This window comes from Meriones unguiculatus, chromosome 10 (genome assembly GCF_030254825.1).
Source record: "Meriones unguiculatus strain TT.TT164.6M chromosome 10, Bangor_MerUng_6.1, whole genome shotgun sequence".
Lineage (NCBI taxonomy): Eukaryota > Metazoa > Chordata > Mammalia > Rodentia > Muridae > Meriones > Meriones unguiculatus.
The window spans coordinates 5,607,679-5,635,499 of NC_083358.1; the positions used below are offsets into that span (position 1 = coordinate 5,607,679).

Consider the following 27,821-nt stretch of genomic DNA (forward strand, 5'->3'; position numbering starts at 1 on the left):
GCTAGGATGATGGCTTGGTAGATAAGCCCTTGCTGTGCAAACGTAAGGATTGAGTTTGGATCTCTAACAGCCATGTAAAAGCCAAATGTGGTCTTGTCTATCTGTAATTCTAGCACACAGCAGGATGAGAGGCAGAGAGAGGGCTCGTGCAGGCGAGGACCAGCTGTCTGTGGTGAAATGAAGTGGACAAGAGGAGGCCCTGCAAGATGGAAGGATCAACACCTGAGGCTTTCCTCTGATCTCCACACACATGCCGCGGCATATGCACCCCCCAACACACACACAATAAAAAGTCGGTATGTGCAGGATTTGTAGGGGTAATAGTTCAGTGGTGGAGCGCTTGCTGGGTGTGAACGGGTCCTGGATTTGATCTTCAGCACTGTGAAACTTTAAAACTTGACATTTCTAGTTAAAGTGACTGAAAACAAAGAATCCAGTGCTGAAATCACTAGGATTTTAAGACTTACTACGATGCCAAAGGAAGGAAGGTGGCATGGTGCTGGCATAGTCCACTCACTCAAGTAAGTCTAACTGACATTCACCACGGTTGCAACAGCAAGTCAGTGAGGAAAGTGGTCTCTTCACTAGATTACAGTTGACCAGCTGGATGACCACATACAAAAATAACCTCTTCATACGGCATGAAGAACTCACCCCAAACACACCACAGACAACCCCGAGTCAGGCTCACACACGTGACACCTGAAAGCGTAAGACATGAAAGAAAGAAAACAGGCTTGATCAAAATTAAAAACTTGGCTTTAAAAAACACAGGAGAATTAAAAGACAAACCACAGACTGGGAGGCTGGAAAATTATGTGTCTCAGACAGAACTCTTAAAATAGTACTGGTCCTGTCGCAATCAGGACAGATGGAACATCAACCAGAGCAGGACCACACGTGTGCTCTGACGAGGTCTCTCCCCAGGTCTGGTATTCAAATGCTGGTGATAAGCTAGGTAAAACAAAATAACGGAAATACACCCAACACTGAGAAACCAGCTCTATAAAATGGTCTGAATTGCAGAGCCGACACTCTGGGAATGCTGCTGGAAGCGGGGTGTCTGTGACGGCAGAGGGTACCTTAACCTCGAGCTGAACACGTGCTAGGACTACAAGTGTGAGCACCTAGAGTGATGGCCAGGGCAAATTCCAGACAATATTAGACAGAACCTCTTGTCTGTGGTGGGATGCGGAGCAGCACTGCCCCCTTGAAAGGAATGGTTTGGGCAGCGTCACATAGCAGCAGGCCCCGCCCAGGCACTTGCCTTACCTCAAAATTAACATTTATCAAAACTGTTCTCCATGACCTAAGTCTGAAACAACTTTTTTTTTTTTTTTTCCTGCTGTGACACATTTCTGAGACAATAACCTAAAGGACAAAGGAATTATTCTGCTTCATGGTTTCCAAGGTTTAATGGTGCAGGGTCACCTCACTCCTGAATCTGGGCCTGTGATGAGGCATCCTGGTGGAAGCCTGAGCGGAACAGAGCTGCTCACCCTGGTGACTAGGAAGCAGAGAGAAAGGAGCTGGCAGAACCTTCCCTCAGTGATGCATTTTCCCCCAGGCTGGTTCCACGTCCCAATAATGCCATCCTACCACGATTCCACCAAGGGCTGAATCTCCCAACGAGATCAGAGGCCTCTGGATCCATTAACACTCTAAAGCCCAACAGCTGGTGTCCAAAGCCCCAACAGACCCCAAACCATCACACAGAAGAAATGTCTCACAAACAGCAAGTGATGGGCATCACCACACGCAACATCACTGTGCAGTAACACAGGAACATACACCACATCTGTGTGTGCTGAGGGTTTGTTTCTAAAATGTGCCTGCATAGGTTCCACCATAAGATAACTGGGAGGGGGCTGGAGAGATGGCTCAGAGGTTTAGAACACTCGCTATTTTTCCAGAGGCCCTGAGTTCAATTCCCAGCAACCACATGGTGGCTCATAACCATCTACAGTGAGATCTGGTGTGCAGGCAGAATGTAAATGTATTATAATAAATAAATCTTAAAAAAAAAAAAAAAGATAACTGGGAGAAAACACTTGAACGGAGCGCAGGGCTGGGCTGCCTGGGCTGGCTGCTGGAAGGAGCCCCACACCATGGCAGTGGCTCTGGGTGCTGCTGTACTTAACAGACGTACAAACCTCACAGCATGATCACGTCAGGGCTCTTGCCCTTCTAGGTGCCCTCACCCTCTCTGCAGAGCACACGTTCCATTAATGCCATCGGGTTACAGTCAGCAGCTGTACTGCGGCACCAGGAGCTATCCCTGACACCTCTCAGTGAGCAGGAAACCCCCCCTTCCCTTCCAGGCACCTCCCTAGAGGCCCTGCCGAGCTCTAACAGCTTAGAGCAGCTTTCCCAGTCACCATGGTTTAGCCAACTTCGACAGTAAGTATCGCTGGTTTAAAAATCAGTGCATGGTTTCTGTTCAACCGGAACAGAACGGCACACACACGGCTAGCTGGGCAACAGAGGGCTCTGCTCTGCATAGGGACACTGCGCTCCCGTGGCTGGGAAACCAGCCAGTGCAACCTACTGTGTGTGACTTTAGGATCTGGTAAGTGAGAACTCAACCACGGTGAAGCCATGTGTCTTCCACAGCCACCGACACCTGGAGACTCCCCTGCCCCACACAGCAGACAGTGCCTGGCTCGTGTGCTGGGCAGGCAGCAGGGACAGGACCGTCATCAGGGCATCACTTTGAGAGGAGGGACATGGACTCCCAGGTAAGTAGCAGGAACTAGATGCACAGCAGCTTACTCACCTGCATGGCAACTTGGACTTTGAGACACAGCTGCTCTGAGCTCCTGAGGATGTGTGGTGTCATCCACTGGTGTCACACCAGCTCTCCTAAACAGCAGCTGCCAGCACAGCACCAAAGACACGGAGCAGAGTCAGGGTCCTCAGGAAACTGGCTCCCCAAGACTCTGCTCAGTCTGCTCAGAACTCAGCCCAAACCTTTCCCCCAGCACCTCCAACAGGTTCACCGTGTCCAAGGCCAGAGAGAGAGACACTCACCAATCCCAAGTGTGCTCGTGAGGACATAAGCTGCTGTCTGGTCCTGGTGCACACCCCAGCTGGGACCACGAAAAACAAATCCTTCACTCATGGGAAAGCAGTTGGATTCCCAGTGTGTTCCCTTGTATCTCCTCTTGTATCTTCCATCCTCCCCATTTCTACTCACCACCACAGTCTGACATCCATTTAGATGTGCTCTTGTGATCCCACCAGTGAAGCTGGAGGTTAGCCTTCAGGACCTGGCATAGCTTGCTTGGGCTGTCCTCCAGTACCACCCACGTTTTCGCAAAGGACAGCACACCTCCCTTTTTGAGATCAGGTCTCATCATGTAGCCCAGACTGACTTGGAATTCATGCTGCTGCTACCCCAGGCTCCTGAGTGCTGGGTTTACAGGCACGCACTGACATGCACAGTATGGCCCCTCTGAAAGGCTGAATGGTCCTCAGTATTCTACTGTGTGTAATCCATGCCACATTCCCTTTACTGAGTTTCACACTGTGGCTGATGCTTTTCATGGCTACTGTGAACAGTGCTGCAGTGAACACGGGCACAGTCCGTCACAGTACTACCTCCCTTGCATATACACAGACCGTTGGATATAACATCCCTTTTCTGAGAACCCTCCACACCACGTTCCATAGTGACTACAAATTTACCTTACACCCCCACAGTCAGCACAGGTCCCCTCAACATCCTTATCACTGCCTGCTTGTCTTTTCCACACACACCATAAGAGGGAATCAGATTCCATTACAGATGGCAGTGAGCCACCATGTGGTTGCTGGGAATTGAACTCAAGACCTCTGGAAGAGCAGTCAATGCTCTTAAGTGCTGAGCCACCTCTCCAGCCTGTGTTTGTCTTTTTGATAGCTGCCGTTGTAACGGAGGCAATGACAATTTGGTGACGTTAGTATTCCCACACACTCGCTGACCATGCTCGCACTTTGTGACACGCGTCTGGTCTTTCGCTCTTTCAGTGGCTTTGCTTACTTCCCTGCCAGTGAGCGGCTCCGTCTACAGCCCGATGTCAGCTCTTCTCAGATGCACGGTTTTGCAAGCGCTCCCTCCCATTCTGTGACTATCTCATCAGCTCTCACCGAGAGGCGTCTAAACTAACCAGATTCCAGCGATTGATTTCTGCTTTCATCCACTGTTTCTGAACTGTTATCCAAACACCTCTGCCTAAAACGCTGTTGCCAATTATTCTGTCATCCAGTATTTTCAAAGTTTCTGGTGCTACAAATGGCCAAAGAAGTCTTTAGCAAAAAGAATAAAACTGTGGGTCTTGAACTGCCTACCTTCAAAATGTCCCAGAAGACTCCTATAACCAAGGAACATGGTATAGCTACAAAGAAGACACATACATGTGGACCAATGCAAACAAAGAAATCATTTTGTAGCTGGCTGCAATAACTGTGCAAAACATTTTGGGTATCTATTTAAGTATAGACTTAAAATGTTTTGATTTGATGTGTATGAGTGTTTGTCTACATGTATATATTTGTATGAGGGTTTGTCTGCATTATGTACGTGTGCCAAATGTTTGGAGTATCCTCAGGGCCAAAAGAGGGTGTTGGATACTCCTTGGAACTGGAGTTACAGATGGTTGTGAGCTGCCACATGGCTGCTGGGAACCAAACTCAGGTCCTCTGTAAGAGCATCAAATGTTCTTAAGAGCTGGGACATTTCGCCAGCCCTGTTCTTTCAACTTCTTACCAATGTTTTACAGTTTCCGGTGTAAAAATTCTTTACCTCCCTGGTTAAGTTTATTCCTAAGTAGTTTATTGTATTACGTGAATGGGTAGATATGGGGAAGCCAAAAATACCCTGCAGGGGTCAGTTCTTTCCTAACATCATTCTTGGGCGTTGAACTCAGGTCATCTGGCTTGGCAGCAAGCGACTTTACTGAACCATCTCTCTGGTGCTAATTTATAATTAAAAAAAAAAAAAGACATTCTATTGGGATTATTTTCTTGAGTTTTTTTTTTTTTTTTTCCCTAGATAGCTTACTGTTAGGGTATGGAAATGCTGATGGTGTGCCCTCCAACTTTTCTTTGTTTAAATCTGATAGTGTTTTGGGTTTGTGTAAACATAATTTCAAATCACCTGTAAACAGGGTGATTTTATTCTCCCCTTTGCAGGTGTGGTAACTTATTTCCTGCACCTGATATGCTGGAGCCAAATCTTCTAGTATCACGTTGAACAATAACAGCAACAAAATGGTGATCCTTGACTTGTTGTTGACTGTGAAGGAAAAGCCTTTGACATCTGCTCATTCAGGGATGCTAGCTGTAGTTTGTCATATATGGTCTTCATGTTGAGGTAAATTATTTTTCTATTTAGTTTGCTCAGAAATTGTCATCAAGGATTGCTGAATGTCATCAGATTTATTGTGTGTGTGTGTGTGTGTGTATGTGTGTGTATACACTGAAATTATTTAAACAGAGGAAGTATATGAGTAGGTACGTGGTTGTGTGGGGCCCAGTGTGAGAGGACAGTGGGGTGGGAATGACAGTCACTACTAATAGCTATGGTTTCCAGAATGACGAAAGTGTTGTAAACTGATGGCAGGGACAGGGCCACAACTCTGTGAAAACATTAAGAACCACTGGGCAGAACACTCTCAGGGTGAACTGCACATGAATCACTCTCAATCAAGTACTTTAAAACCAAGGCCCAGTCAGCAAGAGGCTACTCAATTTTCCTGGGACAATGATGGGAGCCCCTGAGCTCCTGAAGCAAACAGGTTCCAGGGAATGAGCAGAGCTGGGGGCTTCTCAGGGCTGTGCCAGTGGAAGAGAAGGCTAAGAAAACAGGAGAAGAGCTGGGTAGGGTGCTCCTGGGTGCCCCACATTTCCAAGCACTCATTCCAAGGGCATGTGGGTAGGCAGGCCCCACGCATAGGAAACAGGTATTGAGTGGGGCTGGAGATGGCTCAACAATTAAGAACACTCACTGGCTGCTCTCCAGAGGACCTGGATTGGATTCTCAGCAACCACATGTTAGCTCACAACTGTCTGTAACTCCAGTTTCAGGAGATCCAAAGTCCTCTTCTGGACCCATCATGTACCAGCATGCACATTCATTCACACAGGCAAAACTGTTAAACACTGGGGAACGGCACTGAGAGGCCAAGCTGCCTGCGAGCCAAGCTGGTTGCAAACAGCCTGCTTTTTGGCTTGAAGACCATCTGTCCCCTACCTGGCCCTGGATACCATGGGTCATTACACACATCTCATAGGAGGACACACACCTGGCAAGTGGCATCCCCACCTGAAGGGAGAGCTATTAGGTAAAGGACACCAATGTCTGGCCCTCCGTGTGGGGCAGGGAAAGGAAGTGGAAAGGGGTGGCCGGGATGCTGGTGGCCACAAGGAGAGAAGGCAACGGCAGAGCGGTCTGCTGACCAGAATGTCGGCTTGCGTGTGGAGAACTGATGAAGTAATTAATTTTCTTAGAGAAGCAAGTTTGCTCCAGCCATAGCTGCCCCCGCCCACACTCTGCCTGCTGCATCTTCAGCAAGAGACGCAGCTCTGTGTAAAGGCCCTGCTTACAGGGTGGCATTATCCACAGCTGTGCAGCCATTTATCTGTTGATAGACCCCTATTGTTGCTGGTTGGTGTTTGGCTCTCATGTAAGCGAGCAATTTGAGAAAATAAAAAATAAATAAATAAAGAGACAATGCCTGATGCACTCACAGGGCTTGCAGTAGAGCCAGCTGGAGAGCAAGGCACATGAAATATGCATCACAGCCAACAAAGCAGGCCGAGCGCACATGGAGCGTTCACCTCTCCTACCGTGAGGGGACAAGCTGGAGAGCCCTGTCCACAGGAGGGAAGGGACCCGCACTGGTCCTCCAGAGCCTCATTGCCTGCCAAAGCTGCAAGGCTCAGGAAACTGGGCCACAGGGAAGCAGATACGTGGGACACTGGCTGAGATGCACGTTGTGAAGGGCTCTGGGCTCTGGGGATAAGACGGCTCAAAGATGGCGAGGAGACCAAGGGTCTCACACAGAACTAGGCTTGGGAGCCCCTGTGACAAAGTGACCGTTTTTACCCAGCTCTATACTGGTTCTCTGCTTATGGGCCCAGAAGCCTGTTCCTCTCACTTCAAATGTGCACACGGCTGCCATCTAGAGAAGCCTCAACTGCAGCTCTGACATTATGTTTCCACACCACCTTCTTGATCCAGAACACCTCCAGCCCCTCCTTCCTCTTCTCCCAGAGTCCTGAGGTTACAGAAGTTGTCAGGATGATGGCCAGGCATGCTCTTGAGGACCCGAGAGCCTAAACCACATGCCGTTTTAGCGGCCTGTCTCCCCAAGGATCCTCCAGTTTAGAAAAGCCAGGAAATCTACACCCAAGTAGTGTTGGGTGACCATCCTAGGGTTCCTGCCAGTCGTGACCATAGAGGAGGACAATAGATATTAGCTCTCAGGGGCTTCAGCCTCCTCAAAGTAACAACGGCATCACTGACCACAGAAAACATGTCCGTCCCTATCTCTGAGATAGACCACAAGATGAGGGGTTTTGTTTTACCCTCCCTCTGTGATCTGATCAGATAATCTTTCCTAACCAAGGCAGGAGTATGAAGAGATTTGGGATGATCCCATGGTAAGTTCTAGGCTTTAGTTGTTTGTGTGATTAGGCATGGGACTAACGGCCTGTGCATGAGGCAAGCACTCCACCACTGAGTCCACCCAAGCCCAAAGTCATCAACTTTCAGGTCAGAGGACCTGACTTTGCCCAGTGCGCATGCTGGCACACACTTACAGGGGCAGCACAGCTCTAGACTGTGCTCAGCACCTGGCACAGACCAGCATGCTCATGACGGCACATGCTAACAGGGACTCATGTGCTACCATGGCAGCCACTGCTGGCTCAGTGAGATGGAATGCAGGGTTGGGTCAGACGCTGCCCAGCGCCAGAAGAGCTGGGGCACCAGTATTCTGAGAAGGCAGCGCCCAGCTGAGACCACACACCCTGTCCATGTGGGCAGATGCCACAGCCTGTGCACAAAGACAGAAGTACCTTCTAGAAGGCAGTGGGCACTGCCAGCACACTTCCACCTGTGAGGCTGGCATTCTCAGGCTACCAGCAGTAGCCCCCCCCCCCCATGGACAGCAGGCACCGTGAGCATTACCCATCACCACAGTGGGGCTTTCATTAGGAGGAAACCCAAAGTTTAAAGTCACATTCTGGAAGCCTCACAGATACATATTTTGAGACTTGTAAGTATGAGAAAACAAAGAATCTATGTCCTCAGCTCAAAACGCTGAGGGTGTGTCCTGTACACTAGATAGGCACACACATGTACAGACAGACAGACAGACAGATATAAACTCACTCACTTACACAGAGTCACCATCTCCCTAGTGATGGGCTAGAATGTCAAAGGCAGATAGCCATTATCAAGGTGATAACGGACTCAAAATTGATAACAGTGGGGCCAAGCAGGACACCCCCATGGCCTTGGAAGAGCCCAGACAATCTAGCCTAGATGGGAAGGTGGGCCTCAACACAGGCACCCTGCTGTCCCCACCTGCACACCTCTTTTGTGGGCACTTTCCATTCACTAACAGATGCCACAGATGCGGCACCTTGCTTCTTGCTTCAGGCACAAGAGCCAGGTGGTTGCCTACCAGCCAAAACTTAAGAACTTTCTTTTCATGACACCAAAAGCAAATCTGACCCAGCCTGAATCTGAAGCAAGGGTGAAGCCACACGTGACAGCACATCCAGGTTAAAGTTGGCATTGCTGGCCCCTGAGTCAATTCTGACTAGCCATGCCTAAGGGCAACTCTGGGCACTGGAGTGCAGCTGGGACAAATTGCTGAGTGGCAGCGTGAGCCAGTGCCCCTCGCTATGGGACTGCTAGAGTGAGGAGCATGCTCTTCTTTGCCCAGCCAGCATCCACTTTCCTGCCACCTTAGACCCTCAATCTGGGGACAAGTCTCTGGCTAGTGATCTAGGAACTGAGGGTCCATCTTGCTACGGGGGCTGACAGACTCCAGAGCAGCCGCTCTAAACCTGAGCTCCACGCTAACCCTAGCTTGGCGTGCACCTTTTAACGCTTAGCACCTGTCTGAGCCACCCCCATGCCTGCAGTCCAGGATATAAATGCCCCAAGCTGGCTGCCGACCCTTGCCTTTTAAGAGTGCCCCAGGGAAGAGCTCTCTGTAGACAGGATCACTGAGGAAATGCGGGCCACGGCAGTCAGGTGAGCAGCAGCTGCGGTAGAGGTGTTAAACAGCTACATCTGCACCTCAGACGGCTGCCCTTGCCCCACCCCACCCTGTCCTAGGCAACACTTCTGCTGTTTTCTGAAGAGCAGGTATCCCTGAGGCCCACTATCTAAAGACCCCTGAGTGAGAAGACTCACTGAAGTGAAGCTGTCAGCCCTCCAGAAACCCTCCCTGGCAGAGTCCATCAATGCATGGAGGCCTGGGGACTGGTTGAGCCTCGGGGAGGCAGGCGGCCCAAACGTGTTGTTATCTTAACTGATGGTAGGATAGGCGGGGCACAGGTCCAAGAGCCAATTCACCATGTAGGGTGGCAGAGGCAGGACTGGGGAAAGGGGTCTTGGGCCAGCTGGACGAGGCCTGTGGGCAAGGGAGGCAAGAGATGTCCAGTCAGGTCAGGGGATGAGGGTGGTTTGAGAGAAGGCCCCAGAAGGAAGAGTCCAGAGAATAAGAGCTCAATAAGGCACCGAGGCAGCTCCAGGTCAGGCAAGAGACACTGCTGACCCCCACTCACAGGGGACAATAGAACATTTACTACATGACATCACTGGCTTTTCAGAGTCTTAAGTTCAGAGCCACCATGCCCCACTTGCTTGCCCTCCGCAGCACTAGGACCATTTCCCCTTGGTGGAGGCTAAGGGCAGTCAGGGAAGGCCCACAAAACCTGAACAGCTACATCTCTGGGGTGTGGACTTCAGGGACTGCTGGAAGGCCTGCCAGCAAGACTCCAACATGGCAGAGAAGGAACTGACTCGGGAGGACACAAGACTCCTCGACCATTTCCCCTTCTCAGGCTCACAGCATCAGCAGCACATAACACCTGCTCAGTCTCTGGGATAATCACTTCCTCTCAGGTCAAAATTCCATTGCTCATGAATCTCTATAGCTAACATTTCTTATGCTCTGAAGTTCTTAGCTCTTTTTTTAAATATTTATTTTTTTTAATGTATATTACAGTGCTCTGTTTTTATGCATACCAGAAGAGAGAATCAGATCCCATTAGAGATGGTTGTGAGCCACCATGTGGTTGCTGGGAATTGAACTCAGGACCTGTGGAAGAGCAGCCAGTGCTCTTATCCGCTGAGCCATCTCTCCAGCCCCAGCTCTTTTTCTTTTTTTAAATAACTTATTTGTTTTTAGTTTATGTGCATTGGTGTTTTGCTTGCATGTTTGTCTGTTTAAGAATGCCAGATCCCCTGGAGTGGAGTAACAGACAGTTATGGGCTACCATGTGGGTGCTGGGAATTAAACCTGGGTCCTCTGGAAGAGCAGCCAGTGCTCTTAGCTCTTAAAACCCTCAAGGAAGGTTTTTGAGGGGAAGACATCATCCCCCTCTTATGCACACTTACCAAGTTAAGAGTCACATGTGAAGTTGAGAACCACCTTTCTGCAGCTGAAGCCATTACCTGGGCACGTGAGATGGTGCCAGCACCCAACAGTGCTGCACTCCCACAGGCCCAGTCTCTGAGGACTGCTGCTGTGCTGCCCATGCTCCTTAGTAAAACCACATCACCCCTCAAGATGTCCCCCAGGGACAGATACGGAGAGGAGCTGGAAGGAACAATTAGAGCGAGGCACACCCTGGCTGCCCTCCCTCTCCTTCCTCTGGGAGGAAATGGAAGACCCTCACGTGTGAGGCCCAGACACTAGTGCGCAGGCCCTGGCACACTCTTCAGCAGCCCTACTGTCCAAGGCTACCCCAGCACAGTGGGGAAGACATCTCCAAAAGACAACCTCACCTTTGTCTCCCTCTCATTCCCCTCAGCATGGACGATGTAGGGGGATCCCTTCTGCAGGTTTTCCGAGACGATGCGCACTTCCACTCCTGGCAGTGGGGTCCCCACAGAACCTGTAGAAAAACAGGAAAGAAGGTGAGAACCAAAGAGCTACACTCTTGGGGTTGGGCCATGCTTCCTCCTGTATCAGAGACACTGGGATCACTGTCAGGAGACCAATGTACTCTGAGACTGAAAGGAAAAATGTGGGTACAGTGGCCAAGTGTGCATGTGAGTGAGGCTACGGCAGTAGCTTCTGGTGCACAACCAGAGACACTCACCTTGCCACTGCCATGGTGGACTCTTCACTAGCACTGCCTGGTCAAGGAGAGCTGGCCACTCAGCTGGATGACCCAGGGGAGATTTTATATGAGGGAACAGGTATGTGCGCACACTCACTAAAGCCGGCCACTGGTGTGTCCCAGGAAGGGCTGATGTGGAAGTGTGTGGGGTTTACACTTAGGCACTTATGGTTTGCTTTGTATATTGGGCTGCTCCAAACCTCTGAAATTACATCTTTTCCTGCAATGGTGAGCCAGAACCCAGCTGGTAGGGATGTGTCCAAGAAGTCCCCATGCTTCTGCATAATGCTCTGTGCTGAAGTATCATCCTGCTGCCGCCTTGGGGCCCAAGATCACATGCCTTGGTGCCAACATGAACAGCAGGAAGAGGGTGGAGAACAGCAAGGCCACCACACCCAGGCCCGAGGCCAATGTCCAAACATACTCTTCTCCTAAGAATTCACTTTATAGTTTCAGACCTTTAATTTAACCACTGCAGTTAAAGGGAGTCTGTGACAGGACAAGTCTCCCAAATGGCAACTAACAGACCCTCCACAGACACTCAGGTTCAGGCTCATGGTGAGGTCTGTCTGCACCTGTTTTAGATGAGGCATGCTGACAGGACAGCTGCCCTAGGGAGTTTTTGGCTCCAGGTTTGTAGATGCTGAGGCCTCACCCGTAGTCAGAACTGGGTCACCCACCCCAGCCAGACATCAAAGCAGCATCCCTCCTGCTCTATCATTTGGGCTCTAAGACTTTAAAAATCAGTGTGACCAGGCCAGGGATGGTGGTACACGCTGTAATCCCAGCACTCAGGGAGGCAGAGGCAGGTGGATCTCTGTGAGTCTGAGGCAGCCTGGTCTATGAAGTGAGTCCAGAAGAGCAAAGGCTACACAGAGGAACCCTGCCTTAGGGGGAAACAAACAAACAAACAAACAAACAAACAAACAAACCTAGGCCAGTGCAACACTGGAAGTGGGCTAGCCCAAGGATCACCATCAAGTGAGATGGGTCAGACTCACAGAACTCCACAGGCATGCCCTCAGCAGATCCTCATCAAGGTACTGCAACCGTAAACAGGGCTGGCCACTTTCCCTCAGAGGCAGGATTGCACCTTCAGTTCTCAGATCTGCTGAATCCCTAGTCTAGAGGCCTTAGGGTCCCCTGGCTCCAAGCTGCACATGAGCTCCCACCAGGCTGGGAGTTGCTTTCAGGTCTTGGGATTATCCAAGAGTGGAGCTGAGCCTGGCTGAGAGCCACTGCTGGTAAGCAGGTGTGGTGTGTCCATTCTGCCGTGTCCCTCATGCACACGACACACCCACACACAGGGCACCTGAGCACTACAGAGGCTCCAGGAACATCTGAAGTCGACACCATGGGGACAGGGGCTTTCCTAGGCGAGAGCAGATGGCAGCAGTCATTTTTCCGACAGCTGGTCGTGCTTGAGAATGGTGTCACCTCTTCCTAGACAACAAACTGGCCTTTGGCCTCCACCTCTGAGGGTGTGAGGGCATACTTCATCTCTGCACACCTGGGTCCTAAGAGGTGAACCCAGTGACAAGGTCCCAGAGCCCTGTCATGCTGTGCCCTGCAGCTCTAAGCACCTCTGACCTCAGCCCCAGTTACAGTGTGATTAGACCCAGCAAGTGCAAGACCATCAATTTTTTGTATCCCTTTACAGCTACCAGAGACAACCAGAGGAGTGACAGGCTGGTGTGGTTGGGCTCTTCCTCACAGCTGACTACACATTCTGTCTACCACAGAAATAAGGTCTCGGGGCTCACCAACAGAGATCACTTCTGGGATCACTCCATGGTGTGGAGTCAAAAAGAGCTAGGACACAAGCTCAGATCGTTTGGCTGAAACAAAACACTGGCCCAGAAGCCAAGGCTTCAGTGTCCTGCAGCAGCAGGGGCTGAGCTAAGGGTGTGGCAAGAAGGCCACTGTTTGCTTTTTCAACCAGAGAATTGACTACACTGGGCTGCATCACTCGATCCCATTCTCAAGAAGAACAGCTGTCCCCGGCATCCCACACTCAGCCTATCAGCCCAAGTGAGAGATACAGGCAGCAATTCACAATTCTACTCGGTCAACAAGAGGTGAGCAAAGGCAGGTGCTGTCAGGGGTTTTTGGTTCCTTTCTGCTAACCTGGGCTTCTTGTCTTACATTTTAATACCTTTAGGGTGAAATAGTTCCTATATACTTCATGTAGATGATCCCCTATGGTCATATCTAAATCATCCTTATAGCTTAATGAGAATGGTCCTAAATAGCTCACACAAATGGCACCCATGACTCATGAGAATGGACCCCATGGCCTTGTAGGAATGATTCCCCATCGCCTCATGCAAACAGTCCCCAATGCCCTATAAACGTAGTCCCTATGGCCTGGTGTAAATGCTCTTCATGGCCTTGTGTAATGGTTCCCTGCGGCCACATACGAATAATCCCATGGCTTTATGAACCATCCTGTGGTGCCCTCTGCTTGCTCCTTCCTGGCCTCCTTCTTTACCCTTGCATTTGCTCTCATTATAGCTGTCCATCCCCCAAACCTCCACCAAATCTGGGCTCTCTGTCAGACCACTGTGCTCCCCACAGCTTGGGAGTCTGTTCGAAGGTGTGAGTCTGTTCCCAGGTTGAATGACCTTGGGCAGCTTTGTCCCCTGGTTTGTGGTGGTGTAAAGTAGTCTAGCACCAGGGCCACGTGAGAAGATGAAGAAAACTTCTACTGTGTGATTTTTTTCACACACCCTCCACTCAGTCACAGAACCTACACTTCACGGTGCTCCCAAGGAAATAGGTGACCGAGCCTCCTGCTGCCAGTCCTTTCCACTCAGGGGAATCTGTCTTGCTGTAGCTCTAGTTGGTAGCTGGACTTGGCATTCTTGGGCTGAAAACCCACTGTGCTCAAGTTCTGGTCGGTTCCTCATTCTAAAGACTCAGGAGCTCAGCAGAAGGCCAGCGTCCTAGTCGGGGCAGTCACAGTTAACAATAAGGATGACGGGAGGGAAGGAAGGAGACCCAACATGCTCCTCTTGTCTGGGATCTACCTTCCATCTTATTTCTGCCAGGCCACCGTGGCCATGGTAGGAAAGAGCTGCTGCAGGCATGGCACTGGCACGTGATGGCCACTGCAGGCATGAGGCAGGCTGGCTGAATGGCCAGGGTGCTGACGGTGGTCTCCAGGGTCTGATATGTAATTCCTGCTCACATACTGCCTTTTCACAAGTCCAACCCTACACTCTGTGAGCCAGCTTCCACAGAGCAGCCTGCTGTCTGGGTACCCTGCCAGCTGTTCTCCCCACTTCTGCTTCTTGCCTAGCACAGCCATGCCTGTTTCAGCCTTGGACCTCTGCCATTTCCTGCCTGGCCAGAGCCCTCTGCCCAATCCCCGGTACTTCCTTAAACACTGGGGCAGAGCATTCCCCTAATCCACTCAGAAAGAAAGGAAGAAGAGCCAGGATGCCGGAACCACCTGGCTTCAGGACTCATGAGGGTGGAAATAAGAACATGGAAAATACCCTGACAGTCCTGGCCACATGGCAGCAGTTTAAACAAACAAACTCATAAGCCAAGTGAGTACTATGTGGCAGGTCCACCACCGGTACACCATCACAGCGCAGGACAGATAGGAGGTAGGTGTTTGGGGATGGTTGCCAGGTTCCCAGTAGGGGCAGATCTATGTTTTGGTCACGGACAGGTACATGAGAGGCACTGGTGAACACACATTGACACATGAACACATGGCAGAAAAGCAAAGCCCCAGAACGGCAATTCAGGACTTCAGCTCCTGCCTGAGGGTGGAGGAGGTCCTGGTGGGAAGGGGACTCTGCCCTAAGGGTTGGGCTCTCTCCAAGGGCACTTGCCACTCACTTGAGCTTGGGGTCCTGTTCTTTCCCAAATGATCCAGCAAGCCTGGGATGAAGTACCCTACTGTCCTCCCTCTACCACCACGTGGGAGAGAAGAGACAGGGGGAGGATGGCTGGCACCTTGAGAAGGTGTTCCTGGCCCTGTAGTCTGCTGCAGAGGGCAGTGTCCTCCACGATCCCTCATCTAAGTGCAAGTGGACCAGGAGCCACACGTGGGGCACTGGGAAATGGAAGGGAAGCAGCTGTAGGGGCAGCTGGTACCTGGCAGGCGAGCCTCCGTCAGGGGGTTGGACAGGGCCATGCCAATCTCCGTCATGCCATAGCGCTCCAGGAGTGTGTGGCCCGTGGCACTCTTCCACTTCTCCAGCACTGGGACAGGCAGGGCAGCTGAGCCTGACACCATCAGCCTAGGCAGCACAACCACAGGGGTTTAGCTCTGATGGGGGCAGCTCACATACACACACACCTCCTTCTGAGCGCACACATTTCTCTTCCATCTTACATTCATGACAAAAGTGAGTTGGGACTTCTTCCTTTTCTTTTTTTAGGGGGAGTGGTTCAAGACAGGGTTTCTCAGTGTAGCCCTGGCTGTCCTGGGACTCATTATATAGAGCCGCCTGCCTTGGCCTCCCCAGTGCTAGTATTACAGGCATGTACCACCACCACCTGGCTAAAACTGGTTTTTAACAAACATTTTTTTCAGTGTGTTTATGTAAACGTAAGCAGGTCTGACAAAGGGATGTTAGCTAAAGCAGCATCTTTGGTGGCACAGCAAATGATTACGATGCGGCTCACCAACAGTCCTAAACCATAGTGATCATGACAAGACTGTGGTGATGAGGTTGCATACTTCACGGAGGAGAGGCCACAACACCCGCAGGAGGAGGCAGACACTGTATAAGCAGAGCTGCTGAAGCTCGAAGACACACAAGGGGGTGATAATGGCAGTGACAGTGGGGTAGTGTTCCAAGAGTCCCCACTTTCCACTACCACCCCATGGCATGAAGAAAGGACAGTCCTTGGTGTGTCATCTGAATTGAGGTGGGAACCAGCCCAACTCTCCTCCAGAAGTGTGCGGCCACCAGGAGCCTCGGAATCTCATCACCTCTGCCAAGGAGTCTGCATTTCAGAGACAGCAATGGTGCCTGTGGGTCTACGGGTTTGCTAGGATCTACTGGTCCTTCCCTGGCTCTGGCTCCTAAGCACTGGATGCCCCGGATGCTTCAGAGGACAGGCCTGGGTAGAAGGCCCAGAGAGGTAGCCAGCAGCAGCACCATCAGAAACAGGGCTCTGATTTCCTCAAAGTGTCTTTATGGAAAGGAAGCATAAGAATAGCAGACAGAGCAAAAACAATGCTCTCATGTTTGTCTTGAGTCATCCAGATGTCCCTTCCTGGGCCCAGATGTTGGACATGCACAGTGGCTGCACCCACACTGATCATGCTAGTTTTATTTTTTTCAAGACAGGGTTTCTCTGTGTAGCCTTAGGAATCCTAGACTCACTTTGTAGACCAGGCTGGCCTCAAACTCACAGAGATCCCCCTACCTCTGCCTCCCTGAGTGCTGGGATTACAGGCATGCACTCAAGCTTGGAGTTTTAAATCAAAGCTGTCCCTGCAATTCTGTCAGCCAGCTTCAGTCTCCTTCCATGTGCCACATCCCTGTCCCTCTGGCAGAAGAGAAGCAGCCTACCCACATCTGCTAGAAATGTGGATCTGGCCCGTGTGTGCTGACCAAGGAGGCCGTACGTACTATGATTGCTTCTAGTTAGCAAATCCCGTTTCAACATAAAGTCAGGAAAGAAACGATGTCCATAAGCTCACAGGCGAGAGACAGGCAAAATTCATGCCACTGAATGACCCACAGGCCTCAGCTCATGGCTGTGAGGACCTGGGCCTGTCCAGAAGGAGGCAGAAGGACAGTCAGCAGCAGGTGCAGAGTGAGGGGAGGCCTCAGAGAGTCAGGCCAGAGTGGAGCTATAAGAGGCTGGCTCTGTCCTCAGCCTTCCACAGGCAGAGAAGCAGACAGAGACGTGAAAGACAGGTGCTGGGGAAGACAGAGATGTGCGGGTGTGGATGACAGAGAGCAAGAGAGAATCCGGGCAGAGGGCAGAACACAGATGTGTGCAGGGGCTACCAATGCACAGAGCTGTCATTTAAAGGGAGAGAACTGAACAGACACTGTGAATGAGTTATGCCTGCTGACTGCCAAGCTTCACGGGAAGGAGGGTGAGCTCTTTCCACTCACCTAATTTTTTCCTTACAAACGGCACGCACGAAGTCCTGGACATGAGGCTGTGTGAAGTGCTTGTCATAGTAATCTAGCAGTTTGCTGTAGATGGTGGGCACTGCCATAAAGACATTAATCCGTGGAGCCTCAGAACTCAGGAACTTCTCCCAGACCTACGGGAGATGGAAAGCAGCATTTAGCAACTGGAAGACAGCACAGCTGCTGGCCACATGCTGCCTCCTGCCTCCACTCCAGGTCTCTCTCCTCCTGATGGAAGCTTTTTCCTGGGTAAAATGAATGTGCCCGTCATTGGCTCCAGCTCTGAGGGGCTCCTGTGCCTCTGAAACATTCCCATGGGACATTTGTGTCTGGCCTGTGAGGAGGAACAGTCCAGATGCAAGTGCAAGCCAGAAGCAACCTCAGCCTCAGCTGCAACCACACAGGGACCACGGGGCCACCTCAGGAATCGGGCCAGGGCTCCATGCAGGTTAGAGGTGGGTTTGTGGTCTTATCCAAAAGCTTCATGTGAACTTTGAATTTACCCTGTAATAAACTTCTAATAAGCTATAGTGTAAAACATTTAAATTTCTCACCAGTTAGGTTTTTGTTTCAATATGATCATCTTTAAGAAAAGCTGGTGTCCATTTGGTGGCTCTGAGGCTCCCAGATGCCAAGCAAGCTCCACATTGTTGTGGTCCTGACCCGACTCCTAGTGCCATAGCTTACACACACACACACACACACACACACCACACATACACACGACAGTGATGGGTGTAGCCTGTGCAGGTCACCTGTCACTGAGCTGTAATAATGAGCCCTCACCTCAGCTGCCAACAGCAGTAACACACCTCTGGGAGAACAGAGCCATGCAAACCCCCTGACTACAGAGTGCAAAAGGAACTGAGAGAATCCATGGAGGCAGAGCTCGGACGGCTAGGTGCTGGGTTATTAGACCAGGGCACAAAGGCGCCCCGCTCTGTGTCAGGGGTTCAGATGATAAACAACAGGAAACATGGGGTGAAGACTGCACAATCCCATGAGGAGACACCAGGAAACCAGAAGCTACAACAGGAACAAACCAGGGACGTGCAACAGACTACATAGTGCAGGAGCAAGGACGAAAGACGCCAAACTGGGGTGAGGGTGGGCAGATCAAATCCAGACTGGGAGGAAAAGAAACCAGTGACAGTGTAAGGCATGCTGGATGGGACCAAGACTATCAAGTTGTCAACGTAGGCAAGGACAGAGGCTGGCTCACGGACTGAAAATTCCAGACTGTCAATGAGGCAATTCCTCCTCATACAATCCTCAAACTCCCAACAAGCGTCATCTGCAGAGACCAGCAAGAGTTTCTGGTATCTTACAGTGACAGGCAGGGGTCCCAGAGCCAAAAAGAAGATGGAAAGAACAAAGGTGTAAGACCTGCTCCTTCTGGTTCCCAGCGTGGAAGTGGCCAGCAGTGTGAGGACACTCTAATGCAGTGCCTGAGCTGCGGCCCTGGTAACGCTGCCTTTCACAGGGGATGCCACACAGCTCAGTGATGATGGCCCCACTGCCACCCCCTCTCCCTAAAGCCAAGGCCATGACCCTGCTTCCTGTCTGCTGGAAAAGGGAAGAGTACAGTGACCCCAGTGGGTCCTCTGGTGGGCTCCTCTGCAGAGGACCCAGAGACGCTGAGGCAGAGGACAGCCCGCTGCTCATGTCCTGCTCCAAGGGTGCAGATGGAAGTAAGCTGTGGGTCTAGACACAGGGAAGTGACATCAATCAGGAGAGGCTGTGGAGAGGTGACTACTCTAGAAGCCATAAAAAGCAAGGTGCAAAAACCTCCATGGAACCTTCAATGAATATTCTAGATTCTGCCCTCCAGACAGCTAATAACATGTATGCTGGGTTTCTTTTTTTTCTTTCTTTTTTTTTTTTTTTAAGACAGGGTTTTTCTGTAGCTCTGGCTGTCTTAGAACTCATTCTGTAGACCAGGTTGGCCTTGAATTCACAGAGATCCATCTGCCTTTGCTTCCTAAGTGCTGGGATTAAAGGCCTGCACTGCCACAGCCACCACCTGGCAAATGTTTTAACCCTCCAGCCTGTAGTCATTGGTCACAGGGCACACAGAAGCTCACTGGGCCTGCTGGGAAGCCTCGATCCTAACTCACCTGCTGGGCACTGAACTCAGGCAGCATCACACAGGTGGCTCCTACCCAGAGCGGACACAGCAGCTTGTTGATCACGCCGTGGACATGGTGCAGCGGGAGGACGTGAAGGATCGCATCATTCTTCGTCCATGCCCAGGAGTGGACCAGCCCAGTCACCTGTGGGGAGCAGCGCTGCCTAAGAACAGGGAGGAGAGGGTGCAGGCACAGCACTGGCAGACGACTGGTCTAGGGGATCCTGAGAAAGAGAAGGGAGAGGCTTCTTCTTTTTAGGCTCCTGAGGTGGGGAGTACCTGGGTTCTCTCACGTGCCAGGTGAGGGGACATGTACTGGGACTGCAGAGACCTTAGGAAGCCAAGGAACTGGCTCTGCAAACACTGTGGAAGGCAGAGGTGGCACTGTGGCATTGCTGCCCCCAGTGTGGTTCCCTGCCGAGGACGGACTGCAGCAGAGTTCAGGTTTGAATCTGGACCAGCCTAGCACGGCTGTCTACCTGTGCTGAGCCGTCCGTGCCCCTGCACCACGGCCACCCTCTCAGCTGTAACAGGAGTCATGAGGCATACTTCCAGGCATGCTCTCAGCTCACGGAGAAGCCCAGTGCACAAGGCTCCTTCGTGTTCCCGGGACCATCAAGACGAGGACACTAGGCTCCAGCAGGCCACTGTAGCGCGTGTCTCTACTAGGCGATGGTCTCCTCCAGCGGTGCTGCTGCAGACACGTGTGCCTGATGCCTGGAACCAAGCTTCTCGTGCGTGTGCCAAGGAACCTGCCTTCCTCTGTGTGTTGTCTTTCATTTTACTGTACTGTGCTTACTGTACAGGAGACTTCATTGTACATACACATACTTCTTAAAAAGTGAGCAGAATCAGACAGAGTGAATGGCTGATAGGTTTCCAGGGTGGCTCTGGGGGTGACAGAACACAAGGGCAACGCACAGGCGGGAATCGACATAGACTTTGCTCCTGATCCTGGTGCTCTCATAAACCCCAACCTTAGGTCCTGATCACATAGCCTGCCTATGCGACTATACGGTCTTAGAAGCCATTCAGTGAACCCCTAGGACCCCTCTTCTTGTGTGTCTCACCATCATGTGCGGATGGGCCACATGAACCTGCTATCCTGTCACCAAGCATTTCAGAACTTGCAGGGCAGTGACAGCTGTGAATGACCCTGAAAAAAGCAGGCCCGCCCCGGGAAGCATCTCAGGGCTCCGCTCAGTGGTGACCGTAAATGAGGTGGGGCTAGTGAGAGAGGAGTAAACAGAGGCCTCCGGAGCACACCAGCACTCACCACAGCTGCTATGTTACGATGGGTGCTCAGTGCACCCTTGGGCTTCCCTGTGGTCCCGCTGGTGTAGAAGATCATGGCACCCCGGTCACGCCACTCCCTCTCTGGAACCAACTGCTCTGCGGGCTGCTCGGCTGCTCCATGGTAGACGGCAGGTGTGAGGGGAAGAAGGGGGACCCCCAGCCTCTGGGCCAGTGGACTCAGCCGCTCTAAGTACTCCTGGCCCACCATGACCACAGAGCTCCGGGAATCCTGGATGAAATACTCTAGCTGGGCCTCCGGGTGCCTCCAGTAGAGCGGGACGGCGACCCCGCCACTCATCCAGGAGGCCCACTGTGCGACCACATAGGAGACATCATTGGAACACAGAAAGGAGATCCTCTCTTCCTGGAGGTCTCCAACCTTACAACCCCGAAGCCTGCAGATCTCCTGGGCCAGGCAAAGGCTGCGGTCATAGAGCTCCCTGTAGGTGTGACGGCCATGTTTGTCAATAAGGGCAATCCTGTCCCCGAAGGCCAGGGCACGGATGAACACTGGGGCAATCCCATCCGTGCGGGCCTCTGGAGCCGTATACAGGAGGCTGTGTCCTCTGTGTCTTCTGGGAACCAGCTGACTGGAGGCCAAGGACCAGATGCGACGCCTGAAGGGTAGTGTCAAGTGGGGTACCATCACACCAACAAACCACTGGCTGAGCTGGGAGGACGAGAGCACAGTGTGTGAGTGTTTGCCTGGCCCACCCAAGCCTTGCCCACAGCGAGGTTTAAAATGCACCCTCCAAACACCCCACAAGACTGCAGAAACTCTTAACATGGCATCCCCTAAACAGAGGGGCGAAGACTCTCAATAGCACATTGTTAGAAAGTGTCTAGTGTCAAAGCTTTTTATTTAGATTTTTTTTTAAAGATTTCAAAACCACAAAAATCCCAAATAGTTTTAAGTTAGGAAAAGCAAATAAAGTATACTTACGGTAAATCCTGAATAACAGATTTTGGAATTCTGAGCCTGGAAAATCACTAGTCAGTAGAAGCAAGCACTGCAGGAGCTTAAAAGTCACCCTTGCTGCCCTCAGGTCACATATGAGACACGGCCTACTCAGGGAGGACCCAAAGCTGCTTCTCGCCAGCATGTCCCAACGGTTATTCAGAACTGCAACCCAGCAGGGCTTAGAAAGGCGAGTCCACAGGGCTTGGGAACAGCAGTCTGTTTCCTTTTCCCCCCTCTAGGTTGAAAGACAACTCTTCAATCTGTCTTCCCCAATACAACTACTAAACTGTAAATGAAATAAGCAGAGTATGGGTGCTCGGGAGGGAGACAGGAGGTCACTGCTTGCTCTATTGGGACCTTCCACTGGACATCACCTCTGGGGATCCTGAAGTCCATTCCAGAGTGGGGGTAGGGGAGGATCACACTTCCACACTGGCTCTGCACAGGGCACTTAGCAGGTTCAGAGGCTACCCAATATTCTGGATTTGCCTCCCAAAGCTAGCTAGCAACATTCCTTCCTCTGGTTTTATAACACTCGAGTCATGTGTCCTCACTGCCTGCTTGCCAGTGAGCAGGCCAGCTCATCTAGTTGTTTTGGCCTCCGGCAGTTAGGACACATCACTCTCACTAAGCTCTCTGGCTTCTACCACACTTAGCCCGCAATCACTTGTGGCTTTCATTAGAGCAGCCTCCCCAACCACAGTTACATGAGCCAAGAGGCCACACCTGCTTTGGCAGGCATAGCTGAGCTGGAGGAAATGATCAGTGCAATGGTTTATGGTGGGTCGAAGGTATTGCGACCTCTTCTTACAGAGGCGCTAAATGTCGGGATATTAGACTCAATACTAAACACCTGCTAATGGGAACCTTGCCCCCCATCCCAGGCCACGAGTCTAAAATTCCCTGACCGGCACAACAGCTTGCATTCTCGGGCTGAAAGCTAGAAGCCTTGCACTATCTTAGAAGGCCCGGAAGAACAAAGGCAAAAAGGACCATACCCTGCCTCCTCTCCTTTCGGTTCCCTCTACATCAGCATGTAACATTCCCTCCATGAGGTCTGTGGCCACTAGCATGCTCTCTCTGACACATACCAGCTTTTCTCTTTCCTTAGCTTGCCAGGGGCAAGCTAACACACCATTACCGGCTATAGGTACTAAAAGTGGGGTTGTTGTTGTTGTTTTGTTTTGTTTTGTTTGTTTTTGACAGAGTTGCACTGTCTAACCCTGGCTGTCCTCTTTTAGACTAGACTGGCTTTGAATTCAGAGATCTGCCTGCCTCTCCCTCCCAAGTGCTGGAATTGAAGGTGCATCACCACCACACCACCAGGGCGGCAGCCTTGTTCTCTTAAATACAAACTATTCACAATACTTCAATAATTATCTTACAAAACAAATGCTACATCAACAAATAGTCCTAAAACTAAATTTTGTTCTGTGCTCAAGATTTTTGGGTATGACTCTGTTTGTGTCCCTCCTTACTGGCGTTGGCTGCTTTCTCCTCTAACCAGGTGCTCTGGTCAAGAGAGTAGGAAAAGTCTAAACTCACTTCTCTGTGGCTGCTTGCAATCTATGTGTGCACTGGTTCTGCATATGTCAGTTCTCAAACACTCTGGCTCCTCGAGACTTCATGGGGTCTAGACGAGGCAGTGAGAGTCCTATAGCTGCTCTCAGCTCTGCTCCATAAGGGCTCAGAGGTCTTGGGCTGTTCACACTCTGGATTTCTACTTCTATAAAGAAACTGACAAATGTAAGGAAACAGCAGGGCTAGGCAAGAGAAGCCAAGAACCTAAGAGCCATGTGGGCTTCCAGAAGTCAGGAAGCGGAGAGTAAGCCAGGGTGCTTCATTTCTCACTCTAACAAATTCTTCCCTATTCGCTTTACAGTCAGAGATGCCAAAAGCAAGAGAAACTCAAAGAGAAGGCATGCTGTGGTATTTCTGAGTTACAGACTCGTGACCAGATTCCTGGGAGTTAGAGCAGGAGATGTCTCAGAATGCTCTGGGGAAGAATGGATGAGTAGGTAGGACAAGACATCTGACATTCATCTATTTTCTCTGCACGAGGGAACAGAAACTAGAGAAGCTCACACAGAAGACCTGCTGTGTGAGACACCAGAAGAGACAACACAGTGCAACACCACAGTCTCCGAAACGGCACAACTGGCCTTCTGAAGCACTGGAGAGCCGAGCGCTTGGCAAGCAGCACCTGCTGCCCGTCAGGCGTCAGGGAGGTGTGGGAGCTCGTCAGCATCAGGAAGCTGCACAAAGGAACCAAGGCCGGGTTCCTGATGAAGAACCATCCCCAAGAGACTATGGCACACAGAAACAACACATGAGGCCATGGGAGAGCAGTCCCGACATAGGCCTCTAGTCCTGGGGAGGCCAAGAGCTTGAATCTTGAGTCCTCTCAGCAGTAGAACAAACAGTTGAACCCTTTTCTCCCGTGGTGCATTAATACTATGACCTTAGGGACATAATGATGTGTATATAGGATGCTCACACAAGTGGTAAAGAGTTCAGCTGAAACTAACCACTGGTCCTCAGAAAAAGCCCAAGGACTTTTGTGTCTACATGCATAGACACTCAAATATGCTTGTACAATAGGTTGCTGGCCTCCACTAATATACTGGGCACCCTCCTCTTGACACCTCCACACCCCATGAGGTGGTAGGGCTGAGTCAACATGGCTAACCAGGCATAAGCAACAAAGTCAGGTGACCACAAGATTCAGAGTGGGCAGAGTTGCTGATTCAGCTTTGGCCCTCTGCCTGGACACTACCTATAATACAACTGGAGGAAACACCATTGCCCTCCTGAGCCCCAAAGGTTGATGGCATTCCTACTGTGGACAGACACTGAGCATCAGGAGGTGTCAAGACAGACTCCTTGTGGAAAAGACTCAGTTACAGTTCCCATGGGGCCCTCATTCTTCGATGAGATGCCCACACCAGGAACAACAGTGGCCCCTGTGAGCAGGACACACTGACCCTGAGGTGGTAAGTCAGTGAGGGTAGTTGATGGTAAGGGCAAACTGAATCCCATATGGACAACTATATTCATGCTGGGGTGGCAATGTTGGGCCATCTTCAGTCCTTATAAGGTCTATCATGTCCCCTTGGAGGCATTGCCTTGCTCTCCCATTTATGGAAATGGGACCTGTCCAGGCCTCTAAAGCTGCTTTGGTTTTCAGGCATGAGCCTGGCCCAAGCACTTAAACATCTGTCAGTGCTGACCTAACTCCCAGCTCATCCAGTCAGAGCCAGCTCTTCAGAGCAAAACAAAATCTGTCTATTCAGGGCATCTGGCTGTGCATGGTCCCCTGACCCCTTTCAGGTCCAGGGATGACAGAGAATGCCATATGATACCTGTGGTTTAGGAACTGTCAAAACTAAATGTTAAAGCGGCATTCACAAATTTAAAAAAGAAAAAGGGAAAAAAAAGATGTTAAAACCTATATCTATTCTATATGATAAACTACCATTTAAAAAAGACCCCTGGGAACTGGGGTATTTATTGGTAAGTGCCTGCTTAGTATGCAGAAAGCCCTTGTTCCACCACCTAAAATAGTCATAGTGGAGGCAGGAGGATCCAAAGTTCAAGGTACTCTTGGCTATAGTAAGTTCCAGGCCAGCTTGGATACAAAAGACCCCGTCCCTAAATTTAATTATAATAACAACAATGCCATCTGGAAAGCCATCATCTCAAGTCCAAGGACAGCAGGGACACTCGTTTCACAATAATCACACTGGCTTGAGAACACTTAAGAGCATTCACGTTCTCACAGTGACTCCCCTAGAGAGGCAGTCCTCGGCTGACCTGTGCTCCTACAGCAGCATCAGAAGCCTCCCACAGGTCTTACTGGTTGGCCACAAACAAATTCCCTCCCAGGAAGAGAATCAACAAATTTCAGAGAAATTCGCAGACTCCCTTCCAAGTCCAGCAGCCCTTCTTTGCAAACACATTGGTCCTAACCCCAACGCCACAGTCTGCTTTTGGGACCAATCCGCCCTTCGGAGCCAGGCCTCTGGGAACCTGGAACCCACGCGGTGCTCGGTGCAAACAAATCAAAGGGAGGGGCTTCGTGTGACCAGCCCAGGGAGTTTATCATACAGCAGAAGTTTCTCTCGCGCGATGACAGACACCTGCCCAGCAGGTCCCACACTCCCCACGACAAGCTCCAGCTCACCTTGACACCCTCTTTCTTTTTCTCTGCTACGCGCCCGCCTGGGGTCAGACGGGGGTCACAGGGGGTGGGGCACCGGAGCGAGAGCTCGGCCAGGTGTGTGAATCGGCCGGAATGAGTCCTACATCTAAAAATGTCCGCAGGCGAAAAGTGTCCGTCGATCTAATCTGTCCCCGTGTGCAGCGCCTAGATAATGGGTTCCGGAATCAAGCGTTCCTGCCTATTCATATACTATGTCTGGGCTCCTAAGTCCTGAGTAGGACTGCCACAGAGTAACCGTTAGGTGCCTGACAGCAGTTACCAGACCTCTGGATTCATTGTCCTGGTAGAACAAGTACTGTTGCTTGCACTGGGTCTACTTTAACTTTTGTTGTTGCTGTCGAGACAGGGTCTCATGTAGCCCAAGCTGGCTTTGAACTCACAGTGTAGCCAAGGATAACCTACCTCTAGCTCTTGAGTGATGACTAATTACAAGCTTGCCTCACCACTCAGGGGCTCCCAGGCTTGCAGCTGGTAGTTTCTTCGTTAAACACACCAGGTGATTTTTAAATCTGTGACACGTTGTGTGAGAATCCTTCACAGGAACTCAGGAACTGTGGCAGGATCTTTCCTTAGATTGTTTTTTGTTTGTTTGTTTGTTTGTTTTGTTGTTGTGTTTTGAGGAAAGGCCTAACTCTGTAGCATAGGCTGCCATTTAACTCCTGCTAATACTGCTGCCTCAGCCTCTTGAGTATAGGAAATACAGGTATAAACCACCACAGCCAGCTTTAGGCTAGGATCTTAAATATTTTCTGTACAGTAAAGAGAAACCTGGAAAGCTAGACACTAAAGTCCATTTGTCAGTGGCAGCAAAGCTGGAGACCGCTGGAGAAGGGTCACACACCTCCATGTCAGTAAAACAGCAATTATTGACTTTGGGTTTCAGGATGAGTCAGAATGAAGCAAAGCTGGAGATATTAAGACTTAGTTTTAGCTGGCTTGTCGTATGCACCCCTTTAATCTCAGCACTCAGGAGGCAGAGGCAGGCAGATCTCTGTGAGTTTGAGGCCAACCTGGTCTACTGAGTGAGTTCCAGGACAGCCAGGGCTATCTGGGGGAAAAAACATAAACAAACAAATGAATATTAAAAATAAAAATAAAATAAAAATTAAACAGGAGAAAAATAAATAGTTTTAGTATAGTTTTAAGCATGGACATTGAGACAGACTGATTTGATGTGAGCACTGATAGGCAAAGGCTGGTGTGCACCCTAGTACAGATGTGAGCTTCTGAGGAGAGCACCCCGGTGCCTTTACGATGGCCATGTACACAATTCATGTGGCTTCTGAATTATACTGTATCTAACAGAGTGGAAGAGACAGATCATCAGCATCAACTCTAGTGTCTAACACTGGGGTTTACAGTGCAGACCCCAGGACTTCTATGCTTAAACGTCTACTTCCAAAGCATAGGCGTAGGCATGACCTGGAGATGAATCAAGCTACCTTCTGTGACCCTTGGGCCTTGGCACCATCAAGGCTCTGGACTGGGGTTTGGAGTGCTCAGCTGCTAGCATAAGGCCCTGGGTTTGATTCCTAGCACCACCTAACCCAGACATGGTGTGATGCATGCCTGTAATCACAGCATTTGGGATGTGGAAGCAAAAGGATTAGAAATTCAAAGTTATCTGGCTGCATAGAGAGTTGGAGGCCAGCTTGCACTACACAGATTACCTCAAAAAATAAAAACAAAGAACAAAAATAAACAGAAAAGATAGAAGGGCTGGAGAGATGTCCCGGCAGTTAAGAGTAT

General features: G+C 50.6%; 1 protein-coding gene across 2 annotated transcripts in view; it reads right to left on the reverse strand.

Moving 5' to 3' along the window:
• Nucleotides 1-26,175, reverse strand: part of Acsf3 (acyl-CoA synthetase family member 3) — a 39,354-nt gene extending 13,179 nt beyond the window's left edge. For both annotated transcript variants that reach the window (XM_021631193.2, XM_060391831.1), the window contains exons 1-6: nt 26,034-26,175; nt 20,870-21,559; nt 19,583-19,738; nt 17,445-17,599; nt 15,460-15,605; nt 11,012-11,121 (exon numbers count right to left, since the gene is read on the reverse strand). In XM_021631193.2, coding sequence (XP_021486868.1) covers nt 11,012-11,121; nt 15,460-15,605; nt 17,445-17,599; nt 19,583-19,738; nt 20,870-21,535 — 1,233 coding nt within the window. In that variant the 5' untranslated portion in view covers nt 21,536-21,559; nt 26,034-26,175. The remainder of the gene's footprint in view (nt 1-11,011; nt 11,122-15,459; nt 15,606-17,444; nt 17,600-19,582; nt 19,739-20,869; nt 21,560-26,033) is intronic.
• Between the last annotated feature and the right edge of the window lie 1,646 nt (nt 26,176-27,821).